Source organism: Zingiber officinale, chromosome 5B (assembly GCF_018446385.1).
Source record: "Zingiber officinale cultivar Zhangliang chromosome 5B, Zo_v1.1, whole genome shotgun sequence".
In the NCBI taxonomy this organism is placed as follows: Eukaryota; Viridiplantae; Streptophyta; class Magnoliopsida; order Zingiberales; family Zingiberaceae; genus Zingiber; species Zingiber officinale.
In genome coordinates this window covers 64,182,645-64,198,248 of record NC_055995.1, presented here as the reverse complement: position 1 = coordinate 64,198,248, position 15,604 = coordinate 64,182,645, and the positions used below count along the sequence as shown (strand labels likewise).

The window sequence follows — 15,604 nt, the reverse complement described above, 5'->3', positions numbered from 1 at the left end:
GCGTTGTCTTTTCGTTCTTAAAAAGCGTTGTTATAGATGCTGTTGTAAAAATGCACATATCAAAGACAACGCTTTAAAAGCGTTGTGGTTGGTCACAAAGACAACGCTTTTTAAGCGTTGTCTATTCGTTCTTAAAAAGCGTTGTTAAAGATGCTGTTGTAAAAATGCACATATCAAAGACAACGCTTTAAAAGCGTTGTGGTTGGTCTCAAAGACATTGTTTTTTAAGCGTTGTCTTTTATTACTTAAAAACGTTGTCTTTTTAAATTTATAAAAAATAGTGTTTAATTAAATAGCAAAATTATAAAAATACTCAAAATTTACATATAATTGAATATCCACAACCACAATCATTTTTATAATAAGACTATTTAACAAATAAATAAAACTTTATATTATACAAACAAAATGTATACATATTGATCCACAAATTAAATTTGTATCATACAAGTTATCCTTAACTTCATGACAATAATTTTTCAAACACACAAGTTTTACAAAACCTCATCATTGACTAACCGCTGTTGTTGGTGTCCATCGCATGGAATTGCTTCTTTAAGTCCAGCAATCTCTTCTTCTGAAAGGCTTTCAGCTATCACTCTTAGAGCCATCTTCTTCAACTTGTCATCAGCACACCTGGGGTTGTAGGCAATCAAGAAATTTTGTATGAAAACTTTCATACATGTAAATCTCGTACTAAATAATATGTCAATGTTATATATACATGTAATTCATACCGTAAGTGTGTTTATATCGTAACTGACAAGTTTTCTTTATATATTGAACAAAATCAATAGGACAAAAAATCCAATTCCTTGAACAAAAGACCCTTCAACCTGCAGAAACACTCAGATATAAGTATATGAACATACGGCTGATTGTGATTTAGGATTATAAAATCAATAGGACAGATGAAAAAAAAAAAACCTGTCCTAGATCCACGGCAGGACTCAAGCTCTGTCCGCAGTCATATGTAAGGTCTGCTCTCAATATCGTAGTAGCTCCAGTGAGAACATCAATTTCTACCTAGAATGCACACAATTTTCAAAATCAAGAAAACAGACTAGCAATGTGATTACAAGCCAATCATATGAATGATCTACAAAGGAGGTTACCTCGCTTATAGCAGCCCCATAATTTAGATATGATGAAGTATCGTCAGCAACCCAAAATGTACTCGCTGATAAGTTCACATATTGCAAATTTGCCTGTATATTGTAAGGTAACTAGTTCATAATGGATGAAAGGAAGTAACTGCTTTGATTTCCAAAATATAAAAAAGCCCAGGAAATCCCTAAAAGTGAATGCATATAAGCTATCCTGTCCTTCACTTGCATAAGCTAGCTAACACATACAGACTACAGAAATAAGCTTAGCTTCTTGCCAATAAATAAACAGTAGTACATTTGATTAATGACGTAATTACACACCTGGGTAATAAGGGTGTCCCATGAAATTGATCCCATTTGCTCTTCCAAACTTTGCTTAAGAGGCTTTAATCTGCTGACTAGAATAGAGCATGCTAGACGAACTGCTTCGCAGCTTGCTTCAGATTTGGTGCTTCCAGCAGTTAAACCTCCCTGAACCAAACTCAGAGTATCTGCTTGAATGATTCTAACCCTATCCAAAAGATATTTTTTCTCTTCATCCCATAGCTGTTCAAGACCGAATGCAGCCATTTGCTTCACCTTTGTCCACAGTCCCTGGCCTATTTCAATTCCTCCGACTTCAACAACAATTGAACCATCATTTAGAATGGATACTTTCCCTGGTGTTGGCATTGGTTCCACTTCATATACAATTGGTACCCAAGAAATCCCTCGTTTTTTCCATTTGTTGCAACTATTGAAATGCAATACCATTTCAAGACGATTGAAGTAGCTTGCAGATGTAAACAACTCATCAACTATAGCAGGTAAAGTATATTCCGGAGCTTCTCCACTGCTACTTCCATAAAAAAACTTCAGGCTTTCATATGTATGCAAATTTCTTTTTCTCACGACATCGACATTCAAGGACAGGAAAGATGCTACACGCTCAATAATAGCTTCAGCAATGTAAGATCCCTGTACCTGCCCTGGTGCTCGCATCGATGATTTACTTGTAAGATTCGTCTTGCATAGTTTAATATCAAAAGCGAGAGCACCCCAGTTGTATTTTTTTAGACAAGTTATAATGGCATGTGAAATAAGTGGACTATAATCCTCTGATATGCCTGCATTTACCAACAAATTCAAGTACAAGGCCGTAATCTTTCCATCGGATTTAAAACCCACAGAATAGGTTATTTTCATTGGATGCCTTCCTCCTACCATTACCATATCCGTGCTACGATCAAGGTACATCTTTATTGGATGACGCAACTTAAAGGCTGTGAGAGCACATGCTGTTGCAATCTGTGAGCATCAGGGAAAAACCATAGTCTAACGGTTTATTAGCTAAATCATAAACATTCCAAAGCCAGAGAGGGAGAGATAGAGAATGACATCACACATTATTATTTTGTCTAAAATGTAGCAAAATGATATGATTGAACGATTTTGAGATTTTGAGACATTTTGACTGGATGTACAATGGGCTAAAAATATAAATTACATCTATCAACAAGAAAAATCACAAGTAACTGCAATAAGGGATGACTTCTTTAAAAATTTTAACATGATTTACCAAACCAATATAAACTAATTCTTTTATTGAGCATAACTTCATTACATACTGCCAAGTTTGATATTTTTTATTTCATGTAAGAATTCCATAACTCAACTTTGTTTCAATAATAGAGAAAGTTAACTAAGGAACTGGTTAAGAAATCCAAACATTGGTAGCAAAAATAAATATTAAGAACATCATGAAACAAGTTCCTACCATTAATATTTTTCTAAGGGATCCCCTATAATGATGCTAGTTTATGTGCTATGCAAAGAGTTCTGTAATCTGTATTCTACACTTATTATGCACTTCATACCGTAAGTGTGTTTATATATTGATGTTTGACCTGTCTTTATTGGATTTTGCGGCCCCGGTCTTCTTGTAGCCGGGCACAATGTAATACTTGATGTTGACTCTACCTTTGCAGTTGTTTCGGCTTGAGGAGTGGCAAAGAATGGTGGAGTAGAGGATGGATTTCAGGTATTCATCCGTGCCATCGAGGAAATGACTCCAGTAGGTGACTAGCATGTTGACCAGGGCATGCTTGGAGAAGATGACTTGTTTCAGAAGCTTTTTAGATCAAAGATACGAAGTGCATTGTTATAAAACTAGATGCACGAACACTTGCTTATACGGTTCTTGAAATAAAATACATTCGTAACCGTCACTAGCCCAAGCTCAATAAGGAAAATTCACGGTAAATGTGCATAGTATACCTCAGATACTGCAGATGATAGGGAAGGCCAGAAGACAGTTTGACGCAAATATTGAGATTGCCCAAGCCAATCCATGGTACTAATCCTGACAGCTCCTCCAAATCGCACTGACTTGATTGTGTCCACCCATCCTTGTTCATCAGCTTGGAACCTTTGAAATGAAAACTGCATTGGGTACATGGAAAAAACAACAAAAAGGGAGGATAAATGATAGCCACCAACCTAATTGTTCACAAATATCTGTATAAGTTATTAAGGGTGTTCATAGAAGTTGATCCTTTAGCCGTGTCTGTTAGATGGTCAAATCTAGGCGCCAACTCAAAAATGTTGGCGTCCAAGTGTTAGTGTTCAACTACTTCTGATTTTCTTCATCTTTGAATTGTTAAATACATAGGGTATTTATAGGAATACTCAAGATGTATCTAAATAAATACATGAACCAATATTAAATGACATACATTCATCATCCGAAGAGTCATTCATGAATCCTCCAATATTCATGCTCCAGATGACCATACATTAGATTATAAGTCCAATTAATTTGATTGCAAGGTTGTAAACAGTCCTTGAGGGCTATTGATAGTGATTCCAGTACGTACTGGAAAATAATGGAACAAACCTATGAAACAACTATCAAGGGATTCACTTCAACTTTCCTAAACCAAAGAAGAAACAGATGGATTACAAAAGAAAACAATTTGCACCATCAAACTGAAACTTATAATAAGCCTTAATAAATTAATGAAAAAAGAATTGTTTAGAAGTTCACCGAGAAACATATGAAAATACAACAAATGCAACTGCAAAAAAAAATAAAAAACTAGTATCCAATTAACTTTTTTATACTTTCGGATCAAAAGGTCAAATTTATATACTTTGATTCATGTTCAAGCAAGAGGATAACAATCTCATCGACAGTTAGTATTTCCTTTTAATATAGAACACTAAAAAGAAGGAATATCAATGATGAAACAAACCTGAAAATGCGAGCTACTGAGGCAGCGAGCAATCTGCTTGAACAAGGTAATCATGCAGCGTTGGAACTCTGTCGTGAGCATCAAAGACCAAATATTACCAAATATTAAGATCATCGACAAACCAAATAATACCTTATTTTTAATAGCTATCTAGAGGATCTCGCTTTTTGACTTGAAGCTGGTTCAAAGAAGACAAATCAAATATACAAATACTAAGATGAAAGCATAATGAAGTAGTTAACTTTTTCTACTTTACCTGATTATAAGATCTACAGCTTCTTGCTCAGTATTTTGTTGCACGAGTAATTATTAGAAAAACAAACCCAATAGTGGAACAAAAGCTAGATAAAGAAACTAGATAATTTACACTGACAGAACTTTACAGAATAACATATAATACAGTGCTTTGTACTTGCATATTAATCCAGAAAACATCCTTTCACCTAAGTGACAATTTTTCCAAAACATCATCATTCACAAAACATCATCATTCACTAAAAATTTTCACAAGTTTTTAAACTTCAGTGACAACTTTTCTTTGGGGTCAACTGCTCAAGGTCGATCTGGTAACTATGCACTGCATCAAAAAAATTGGCATTAACTATGATTCCATTACCAAAAAAAACCACCATTCCATGAACTTAAATCTAAATAGAATTATGGCAACTATCATTCCATACCTATTCATAAATATGATCTTGTATGCACTCCGCCAACTCGGACCGAACCTCATCAATTTGTTCACGAGAGTACCCTATTTTTGTGAACTGTGAGCATACACAATTTATGTTAATGGAAAAAATAATCAACACTGATCACTTTGCAATTTTAAATAGTTTATGTCAAATAATTTGAGATAAGCTAAATAATGTTACTATTGATTGCAGCGAATCTCTCTCAATAGTCTCAACTTCTTCAATAATTTCTCTCATAAATCGCATCACAAAAAAACCACATTGTTTCGCAGGAGAGGAGATTGAGGAGCCTATATATAGTAATTAGAGTCAAATTGTTAATGAAAATTATACACATTACAATATATGTTAAACAAAAGTACACATACCTTAACTACTTCCCACTTAACATTTTTCCTACCTTTCCTTCCCTTGGTTGAATTAAACAATTTTAAGGCCCTTCATACGTTAAGAATATTTGTTAAATAAGATTTTTATTATAATAAATATTTACTAAAAGAAATCTGAACTCACATTTCCATTACGTATTTTGAATCATCATCGCGAATGCGGCAACTTAGGGAATCCAACAGGTAAATAGCATCCTTGTAAGGTTCAATAACACTAAGATTCCAATGGAAATTAACTAGGCAAATACATAGGATTATACCGATTACGATCCAATGTATGAAGGGCCAAAATTGCATTGATTCCAATGCAGCAACCAAAATTGCATTGATATAGATTAATTAACCTTAATTGCAATTTTAATTTGCTACAAAAATTTGATTCAACAATCATCAGATCTTCACCTGGCTAGGCTACCAATATCTAATCCCATCGGATTTCATCCTAAAAAAATAGAACCATTACTTATCAACCGATATCGATTAAATCGGCTCATCTAATCTGCATCTACCTTAAAAGATATTCTAATTAATGAAAATATTTATGTATTAATTGCTAGTGATATCAGAACACCTGAGATTCTCAAGGACTTGATGAACAGGCCAGAGGTATAAATAATCATAGAATTATATCGTGGATTAAAAATGCCTTTTCTCTAATATCATACAGCTAACCAACTTCAATACATACTACCAAAGAAGCATAGGACTTTCATTCAATTATGTATAATCAAACAAATTTCCTTTAAAATTTTATAAGTTAAAAATGGATGTTATGCATTTGCAATAGCAATCAGAGAAATCCGTGTTAAAATTTCACTCTCAATATTAATTGATAAAAAAAATGCTGCATTTAACATCACTAAGTATATTTAACCGCATATTAACTATGGAAACAAAATCCATAATTATTTTACCGGTATCAAGTAGTCCATTAGCTCTTATGGTACTAGAGTGTAGACCCTTGATACAAATATTTAGAAAAATCTCCACTAATTCAATTCTGGATGGTCCTATATGATGTACTTTTATAAGTAAACTAAGTTTCAAATAAAGAACAAACATCATAGGAACATAAATCACTAAACTAACAAGCATTACATGGAATTAAACTAAAGAAAATGTATCAACTAAAATATATATAATGGAAGAGACATTTAATCAAACACTTGATGGGCATGAGTCAATGAAATCATAATGTGTACAAATTGAAACATAGGATGTGTACACTTGATGGGCTGAACGAGAATATTAAGATCCAAAGAAGCCGATTACGATGAGATCTTCATAATTAAACTTAAAAATTGATTTGCAGCTTGAATCATCAAGGCCACGATGCTTAATGTTCTTTGGAAATGGTGGTAGAAAGTAGTGTTCAGCAGCCCCTGCTTTCGAGATAAGATACAGACAATTCTCAGAAAGTAACAAAAACACTCACCGTTCAGCTTGTATCTGGCATCTAAGCTAAAGTTTTCAGTGGACCTTTTGCAAGTGAGTAAGAGTAATAAAATTAACTCGGACGAACTTTTGATCTGCTTTAATGCATCACCCGGGCTCTCCTTCCAGGGGGAAAAAAATGGCTTGAACTAATTCCCCCTCTTGCTCCAGCTACATATATATAACTGCAAAACCAGTGAAGTGTCATGCACAGGTTTCAAAATCAAGTCTAGGACTGTGCCTTCATTCATGTGATGCTGCTTCACCTTTTTACCAGGTAAACATAAAAATGCTCTGCTAAAAAAGATCAACACATGCTCTGATAAGCAAGCACTTCGCATACTGTTAGCAAACCTGAAGAATATCACGGACAGAAAAGTTAATGCATATAACTTTCTGAATACAGACCAACAACGTTACAATCTGCGATCTTACTGAAAGCTCAATGACACTCTAGTTTTATATATATATATATATATATATATATATATATATATCCCATGCAGAGGTGGGTACTGAATTAGAAATTAAAGCATCAGTCAATGGAGAAACAGATCATAGGAATCAGGGGAGGGGGAAAATTGATGCAGTATGAATCCGGCAAAATGGCTAGTTCGGAAAATAATTAAAAATAAACAAAATCTTATTCTAGAGGGATGGAAGAAATTTTACCTTTCTTTCTTCCGTTCCTCCTACTCTCGAATCTGCTCTGCGAGGAAGGAACTAAGATCGAAGGGTTCAGAGGAGTTGAGGAGCCGTGAGAAGATTAGGAAGGGTAAGCTGACTTTGATTGAGGAGATGGGGAAATGCGAGATTAGGGATCTCGACTTGGAGGAGTTGGGCCGACGTGAGGAGTTTTGCGTGAGGAGTTTGGGTCGAGATTAGGGTTCAGAGGAGATCACGCGGCAAGGAGAGGAGAAGGCGCTCGTGGAGAGGAGAAGCGTGGAGAGGAGAGGAGAAGGCGCTCGTGGAGAGGAGAAGGAGAGGAGAAGGCACTCGTGGAGAGGAGAAGGAGAGGATAAGGCGCTCGTGGAGAGGAGAAGGAGAGGAGAAGGCACTCGTGGAGAGGAGTGGAGAGGAGAACTCGTGGAGAGGAGTGGTGAGGAGAAGGCGCGCGCGCGTTGAGGGTTTAGAGTTTAGCAAAGCGAGGGCTGCGAATTTATTTTAAGTGAGTTTAGGGGAAACATACACAACACTTTAAAAAACGTTTTTTAAAAAAATGTTGTCTTTGACCATAAACAACAACACTAAAGACAACACTTCATTAAAAACCGTTGTCTTTAGTAAAAAGTAAATACCATAGACAACGCTTTTCACTAAAAGCGTTGTAAAACAAAGAACGACAACGTTTTTATTAAAAAGCGTTGTCTATTGGGTGTTGTTGAATGCAAAAATTCTTGTAGTGTGTCATGTTGATATGTTTAGTAGGTTATAGCCTTTAGTAATGATTATGCTCGTCTTTGCTTCGGTTGGTCACTACCTGATCTGTTACATACTTGTTTGCTCACCTGTTATGCATTTTATGTTAGTACCCACATGATTATATATATGCTCATAGAGGTAGTGACATATCATGCATTATTATGTTCAGGACCTAGGTTTTTATTCATACCATACCGGACTGGTGTACCTTAGATCTTCGGATATGACTTATTAATACTAGGGTACACATTTTATATTTATATATGGATATTGCTATGCTGTTCAGGATTTTTGCCATGCTTAGTGTCATGCACCATTCGCATGATTGCATGCTGCGCGATAATCTGCTCTATTATTGTTGAGTACATCGCCAGTTTCATCTCTGTCGGTGCTCCATTGGTCCGCTCATGGGTAACGTGACGCAACGTGGTAGCACGTCAGTTTGGGCTCTGTCGGTGCTCCGTTGGTCCGCTCATGGGTAGTGTGACGCAGCGTGGTAGCACGTCAGAAATTCCTCTCCGTCATCGTGTACCGGAAGATGAGAGCATTGAGCTCCCCCATTTATGATTTGGGGTAGGAGGATAGGTGTACTCCGACAGCATCCCGTCCACTAGGTCACTCATCAGGAGCAGTGACTGCAGAGTGCACAGTTGTCACAACTCTATCCAGTCGGTCTCACCATTGTGTGTGAGATGGCTGACTGGCGTCAGGGGTGACCATGTCATTGGCATCATATGCATTTATGCATTTACTGATTGTATTTATTGCATTTATATGATGCATTTGGATGGATGCATATGTTTGACATGCATAGAGGATTCATGATACTCTCGGTTTGACGACCTGACTATTCTGATAGGAGGCCCTGGTGAGTACAGTTCTCTTCAGGCTTTTCTATTGTGCATCTTCCAGTTTTTGTCCAAGAGACTGTACTCCATAGTTATTACCATTTGTTATAGTTTACTATACATGTCAACTAGGTATCTGCTGAGTTGTTGAACTCACCCCCATGAACACTATCTTTTTTAGGTACCAGGTTGTTTATGGAGTCACTTGGAGTATCCTGTCTGCTGGTCCCCATGTCACATTAGAAGACCAGTGTCCGCATTTTGTTTATTTTTTTTATCTTGGTATATGATATGTGTGTATTTGACTTTGTGTTTTAGTTTTGTTTCCGGAGTGTTATGTTGTTGTGTGGTGTAAGCCTAGCCGGTTAGCAGTCTTGTATTTTGGTTTGTATTTGATTTTCTATTGTATTCCGCTGTGTTTGGTCTGGTATAGCCGAGTGGGCTGTTGGCTTTACATATAACTGCGTGGTGGTGTTTTTATTGTATCAGCCGAGTAGGCTGCATATAAACTGCGTGGTTGTGTGTATGTTCCAGCCGCCTGTGGCTGATGTATACTGTGTCTGTAGAAATGTTTCAGATTGTCACCCGTACAGGGGAGGTGCTACCGAAATTTCTTCGGACAGGGACTTCCCCGGGGCGTGACAATTTTCCTATCCTCACACGTTTCCCGTTGTTGCCTTGGTTACCAAGTAAACGTCATTTATTTTGATATGTCAAAGGGGAAGAAATGGATAGGTTAAGTTATAATCTTCACTCATTAAGTTGAGATTTAGATTTATATGACTATACTTATACATTATGATTATTGCATATTTAAAGAACTAATTTAAATATTTTGTCAAACATAAAAAAAGAAAGAGATTATTGGAGTAATCTTGCTCCAAGTATCATTTACTTTTGATGTTTAGATAAATAAGTTTAAGTAAGCAATGTTAGTGATCTGATATGAATGTTGAGTAACAAGTACAAAGGAAAGTCTAAGTATGAAGGTTTGGCAAGGAAAGTCTAAGAAGATAGTCTTAGTGAATGAAGTCCAAGAGCATGACTCTTGGTGGTGAAGTCCCAGAGGCACGACCTCTTGGCAAAAGAAGATTTAACATGACATAACCAAAGGAATCACTTGAAGGCAAGGGCAAGAATGAGGAGCCGTGGGCTCGGAAGCATTCCAAGGACGCGAGGCTGATGGAAGGTGTTTAAAGGTGTAAGTCTAGGCTAAGGGTAAGCTTTAAGCATGAAAGGATCATACTTGAGTTGTTTAAAACTCACCTTCTAGTCGACTAATGATTGTATCAATCGACTGATGCTTAATCCAAAAACTCACAAAGAGTTTGCATCAGCCTATCAATTGACTTATCCATGAAGATAGTCGATTGGTATAATACCATTGAGCTGATGACGTATAGAATCCCTGAAGATCTTAAAAGGAACAGTAGTTGTTACTTGTTACCAGTCGATTGATGCATCCACCAGTCTATTGGTAATCGAGGTTTTAGAAATCAACCTCAAATATAAAAGGCTTGAGAATTTGGAGAAAATACAACAACTCTTTAATGCTAAAACATCCTTAAACTCTTCAAGTGATCTCAAGCTTCCATACTCTCGATCTTTTCCTTCTAAGCTCATCTTTCATCTTGTAAGAAGAAAAGATCATTTTGTAAAGGTTTTTCCATTTTCGTGCTTGATTCAAGAAGAAGTTCATAGTGAAAGTATGTTCATCGGTGTAAATTCTTGGATTAGTCATCTCTAGGAGGTGCAGACCAAATAAATTAAGGAGTTAATATTTCATTTCTTAGATTTTCATTCTAGCTTTTTCGTTGTTTGTGTTTCCGCTAATAAAGTTGTCGGGAGAAATCGAAGAAAAGCTATTAGCCCCCCTTTAGTTAGACACAAAGATCCCAACAAGGTATGCTTTTTAATGTCATCATCCCAAGATATTTATAGAAGGTTCTCCGCTTGCGGTGTTACCAATCCTAAAATGTAGACTAAAAAGAATCATAATACTTTATATTTTTTATATAAAAATAATTAAAAAAATTATTAATAAATCTTAACTTTTAATGTGAAAAAATTAACATAATTTTATTTTAAACTTCATCCAAATTACTTAGTAAATGGGGTCAAGAATTTTCTGGACTAGAGGATCTAGCCTCTAGTAAATGTTGATTTTTAATAAAATAATAAATAATATCTATTTGCGGATTCGGATCTAATCTTGCATCCTGCGTCTGCATTAATTCGAATACGGTACGGATCCGCTTTTTCGCACAAAAAAAACCGAGAGAGACGGGTAAATTCGTAAATTTATTGAGGAAGTGAAACCCTAGAAGGCCCAATTGTCTATAAATGGTAAAGGACAGTGGATCGGAAGACAACGCTGCATTCCCCGGCTGCGCGAGAGAGGGAGTCGGTGAGGGAGATTGGCGTGGTTGTCGATATATGTGAAGATTGTAGCCGGAGGATCGTCAATGTCTTGATCCAAGACAAGCAAGGGTCGGATCGAGCGATGTAGTAGCTCTCGGCGAACCTGCTCGAGGATGGGCGAATGCATTCGGGGAAGGTGGGATTTTGATTTTTTTTTTCCTTATTCTCTGGTCTAGATTTGGATTATTTTTCCTGATATTGACTTATTGGCGATATGCTATTAGATTCAACACTGCTTGTGGTTCTGAGCCTTAGGGCTTGAATCGAAGAGGCCCGTCTTATGGCTCTTGCCAGGAAGCACCAACAGGAAAAGATGATCTGTAGAAATATGCTTGCTACGCCCTTCCTCCTTTTTTTAATGATAAAATGCCGTTTAATTAAATTTCACATAGCTATTATCAGGCGTTTATCAATTTTACCGTTTATCACTTTGATTCCCGTTGCTTGTTGTGACTTGGAGTTGGGAATTGTTCATTGTGTTGAAGTAGAGTTTGGTGTATATGGAACTATGGGTTAATTCATCCATACTTTTACTGTGTTGAAGAGATTGCCATGGGTCCAAAAAGAGTGAGTCTCCTGTACTCCATAAGCTGCCTTGCGTTGATTGGCTGCTGATTCCTTGGGTGAAACATGTACTTAGATTACTGTTTAACAATAAAAATATGATACTTGGATTCTATATAACCATGCATTTTAAAATAGTGACTGCAATTGTTGCTAGGAATTAACGCTTGAAATGTGTGCATTGAATTTGAAGTAAGGTCAGTGTGCATATGGAACTCTGGGTTAATTCCTCAGTCCAGGTTGCCATAGATCCACAAATTAAATCTCCTGTACTCCATTAGTTGCCTTGTTTTAATAGGTTGCTTATTTAAGTCTCCTGTACTCCATTAGCTGCCTTATTTCTATGAATTTTTTTTTGTGACTTGATAGCTGGGGTTTGTTCATTCTGTGTTGAAGTATAATTAGATGTGTATGGAACTGTGTGTTAATCCCTCCATGCTTTTACTGTGTTAAAGAGGCTGACATGGTTCCAAAGAGTGAGTCTCCTTTACTCCATCAGCTGCCTTGTATTGCTTGGCTGCTGATTTTCGTAGGTGAAACATGTACCTAGTTTTCTATTTAACAATGGAAATATGAACTTGAATTCCATATAACCATCCATTTTTAACGTGATCACAATAGTTGCTGACAATTAATGCTTGAAATTTGTAAATTGAATTTGAAGTAAAGTCATTGTGCATATGGAACTATGGGTTAATTCCTCCAGGCTCTTACTGTGTCGAAGAGGTTGCTATAGATCCATAAATTGAATCTCCTGTACTCCATTAGCTGCCTTGTATTAATAGGTTGCTGATTTCCATGGGTGAAACATGTTCTTAGTTACCATTTAGCATTGAAAATATGATACCTAATTGAATGTAATATAACCTTGTGACTTAGTAAAGTTGGTTGTATACGGAACTTTGCTAACTCTGCTATAATCCTCCATACACCATACTCCATACTCATGGCCATTATCAGTCGGGTTGTTCATTCATTGCCCGTTTATTTCTTTGATATTTTTGTGACATAGATAGCTGCGGTCTGTTCATTCCATGTTGAAGTATAATTAGATGTGTATGGAACTGTGTGTTAATCCCTCCATGCTTTTACTGTGTTGAAGAGGCTGACATGGTTCCAAAAAGTGAGTCTCCTTTACTCCATCAGCTGCCTTGTATTGCTTGGCTGCTGATTTTCGTAGGTGAAACATGTACCTAGTTTTCTATTTAACAATGGAAATATGAACTTGAATTCCATATAACCATCCATTTTTAACGTGATCACAATAGTTGCTGACAATTAATGCTTGAAATTTGTAAATTGAATTTGAAGTAAAGTCATTGTGCATATGGAACTATGGGTTAATTCCTCCAGGCTCTTACTGTGTCGAAGAGGTTGCTATAGATCCATAAATTGAATCTCCTGTACTCCATTAGCTGCCTTCTATTAATAGGTTGCTGATTTCCATGGGTGAAACATGTTCCTAGTTACCATTTAGCATTGAAAATATGGTACCTAATTGAATGTAATATAACATTGTGACTTAATAAAGTTTGTTGTATACGGAACTTTGCTAACTCTGCTATAGTCCTCCATACACCATACTCCATACTCGTGGCCATCATCAGTCGGGTTGTTCATTCATTGCCCGTTTATTTCTTTGATTTTTTGTGGCATAGATAGCTGTGGTCTGTTCATTCCATGTTGAAGTATAATTAGATGTGTATGGAACTATGGGTTAATTCCTCCATACTTTTACTGTGTTGAAGAGGCTGACATGGTTCCAAAGAGAGAGTCTCCTTTACTCCATCAGCTGCCTTGTATTGCTTGGCTTCTGATTTTCATAGGTGAAATATATACCTATTTTTCTATTTAACAAAGGAAATATGAACTTGAATTCTATATAACCCTTCATTTTTAAAGTGATCCCGATAGTTGCTGGGAATTAATGTTGAAATCTGTCTATTGAATTTGAAGTAAAGTCGTGCATTTGGAACTGAGTTAATTCCTCTAGGCTGTTATTGTGTCGAAGAGGTTACCATATATCCACAAATTAAATCTTCTGTACTCCATTAGCTGCCTTATATTAATAGGTTGCTGATTTCCATGGGTAAAACATGTTAGTTTCTATTTAACATTGAAAATATGATACCTGATTGGATGTAATGTAACCTTGTGACTTAGTAAAGTTGGTTGTATATAGTCTTTAGTATAGTTCTCCATAGTCATACTCATGGTCGTTGTCACTCTGGTTTATCATTCACTGCCTCTTATTTCTTTGATATATTTTTTTCTTGTGACAGATAGCTGGGGTTTGTTCGTTCTGAATTGAAGTATAATTAGATGTGTACGGAACAACGTGTTAATTCCTCCATACATTTACTGTGTTGAAGAGGCTCACATGGTTCCAAAGAGTGAGTCTCCTTACTCCATCAACTGCCTTGTATTGTTTGGCTGCTGATTTTCATTGGTGAAACATGTACCTAATTTTCTATTTAACAATGAAAATATGAAATTGAATTCTATATAATCATCCATTATTAAAGTGATCGTGATAGTTGCTGAGAATTAGTGTTTGGAATTTGTCCATAAAGTTTGAAGTAAAGTCGGTGTATATGGAACTATGGGTTAAAGAGATTGCCATAGATCCATAAGTTGAATCTCCTATACTCCATTAGCTGCCTTGTACTGATAGGCTGTTGATTTCCATAGGGGATACATGGTTCTAGTTACATTTTAACATTGAAATGTGATACCTGTTTAAATTTAATTTAACCCTGTGACTAGTACGTTATTCTTTGATGATCAATAATGACTAGGTTGTCGATAGTTAATCAACATTTTGGTTTGTTTGTTGCATGCAAATATAAAGTTCAATGTACATAGAACATTGATTTTTTATCTTTCATGCTCTTATTGTGTTGAAGAGGTCTCCATAGTTCTGAAAATTTCCTTTACTCGAACAGCAATTGTTTGAGGCGTGTTACATAAATCTTACTGTCAACACGTATCTGAGCATAACGTTGTTCAACCATTTTGACGATTATTCTATTGGGTTCTCATTTATTTATTGTCTTTCTATGTTGGTCCTAAGAGGAGATCAATCTATTTGGTTCCATCGATCTTTTCATGCCGGGCAGAATAATGATCCCTTTTTTTTCGATTCACTATTTTCTGGTTTTACCGTCGGTACTCGCCGATTTGGATGGCTTTTCCTGTAGTTGGGTTGAATTTTAAACTTTTTTATATAATTTTTATCAATTGTGTTGTGACCACAAAGTCTTTATAAAATAGCTAGTTATACTAGCTTTCGGCGACAAATTATATTTTTTAATTTAGAGCTATAATTCCTAATAAATTGTGGATGTTAGATGGCTTTTTAAAAATGTTATGGTTATGTATTGATGTTTGATTTTTTTTTAAATTTAAATTTATAGTTTACATGATATATGAAATAATTTTTAAATTTCATATTAATAATCACTTTCACATTAATTGCATACTTTTTGT

At 35.9% G+C, this 15,604-nt stretch overlaps 1 protein-coding gene and 1 long non-coding RNA gene across 2 annotated transcripts; one reads left to right on the top strand and one right to left on the bottom strand.

The window, feature by feature from the left end:
* Window positions 1-773: 773 nt before the first annotated feature.
* Window positions 774-6,358, bottom strand: LOC121986682 (indole-3-acetaldehyde oxidase-like). The gene is made up of 5 exons (XM_042540635.1): window positions 6,341-6,358; window positions 1,431-2,396; window positions 1,116-1,208; window positions 928-1,026; window positions 774-836 (listed from the first exon to the last, which is right to left on the bottom strand). The coding sequence occupies exons 1-5, from the start codon at window positions 6,356-6,358 to the stop codon at window positions 774-776; spliced, it is 1,239 nt and encodes a 412-aa protein (XP_042396569.1).
* A 5,122-nt stretch (window positions 6,359-11,480) lies between these two features.
* On the top strand, window positions 11,481-13,158 carry LOC121984458. The gene is made up of 2 exons (XR_006112907.1): window positions 11,481-11,687; window positions 11,776-13,158. It is a non-coding gene; the product is annotated as an uncharacterized LOC121984458 (long non-coding RNA).
* The last annotated feature ends 2,446 nt before the right edge of the window (window positions 13,159-15,604 follow it).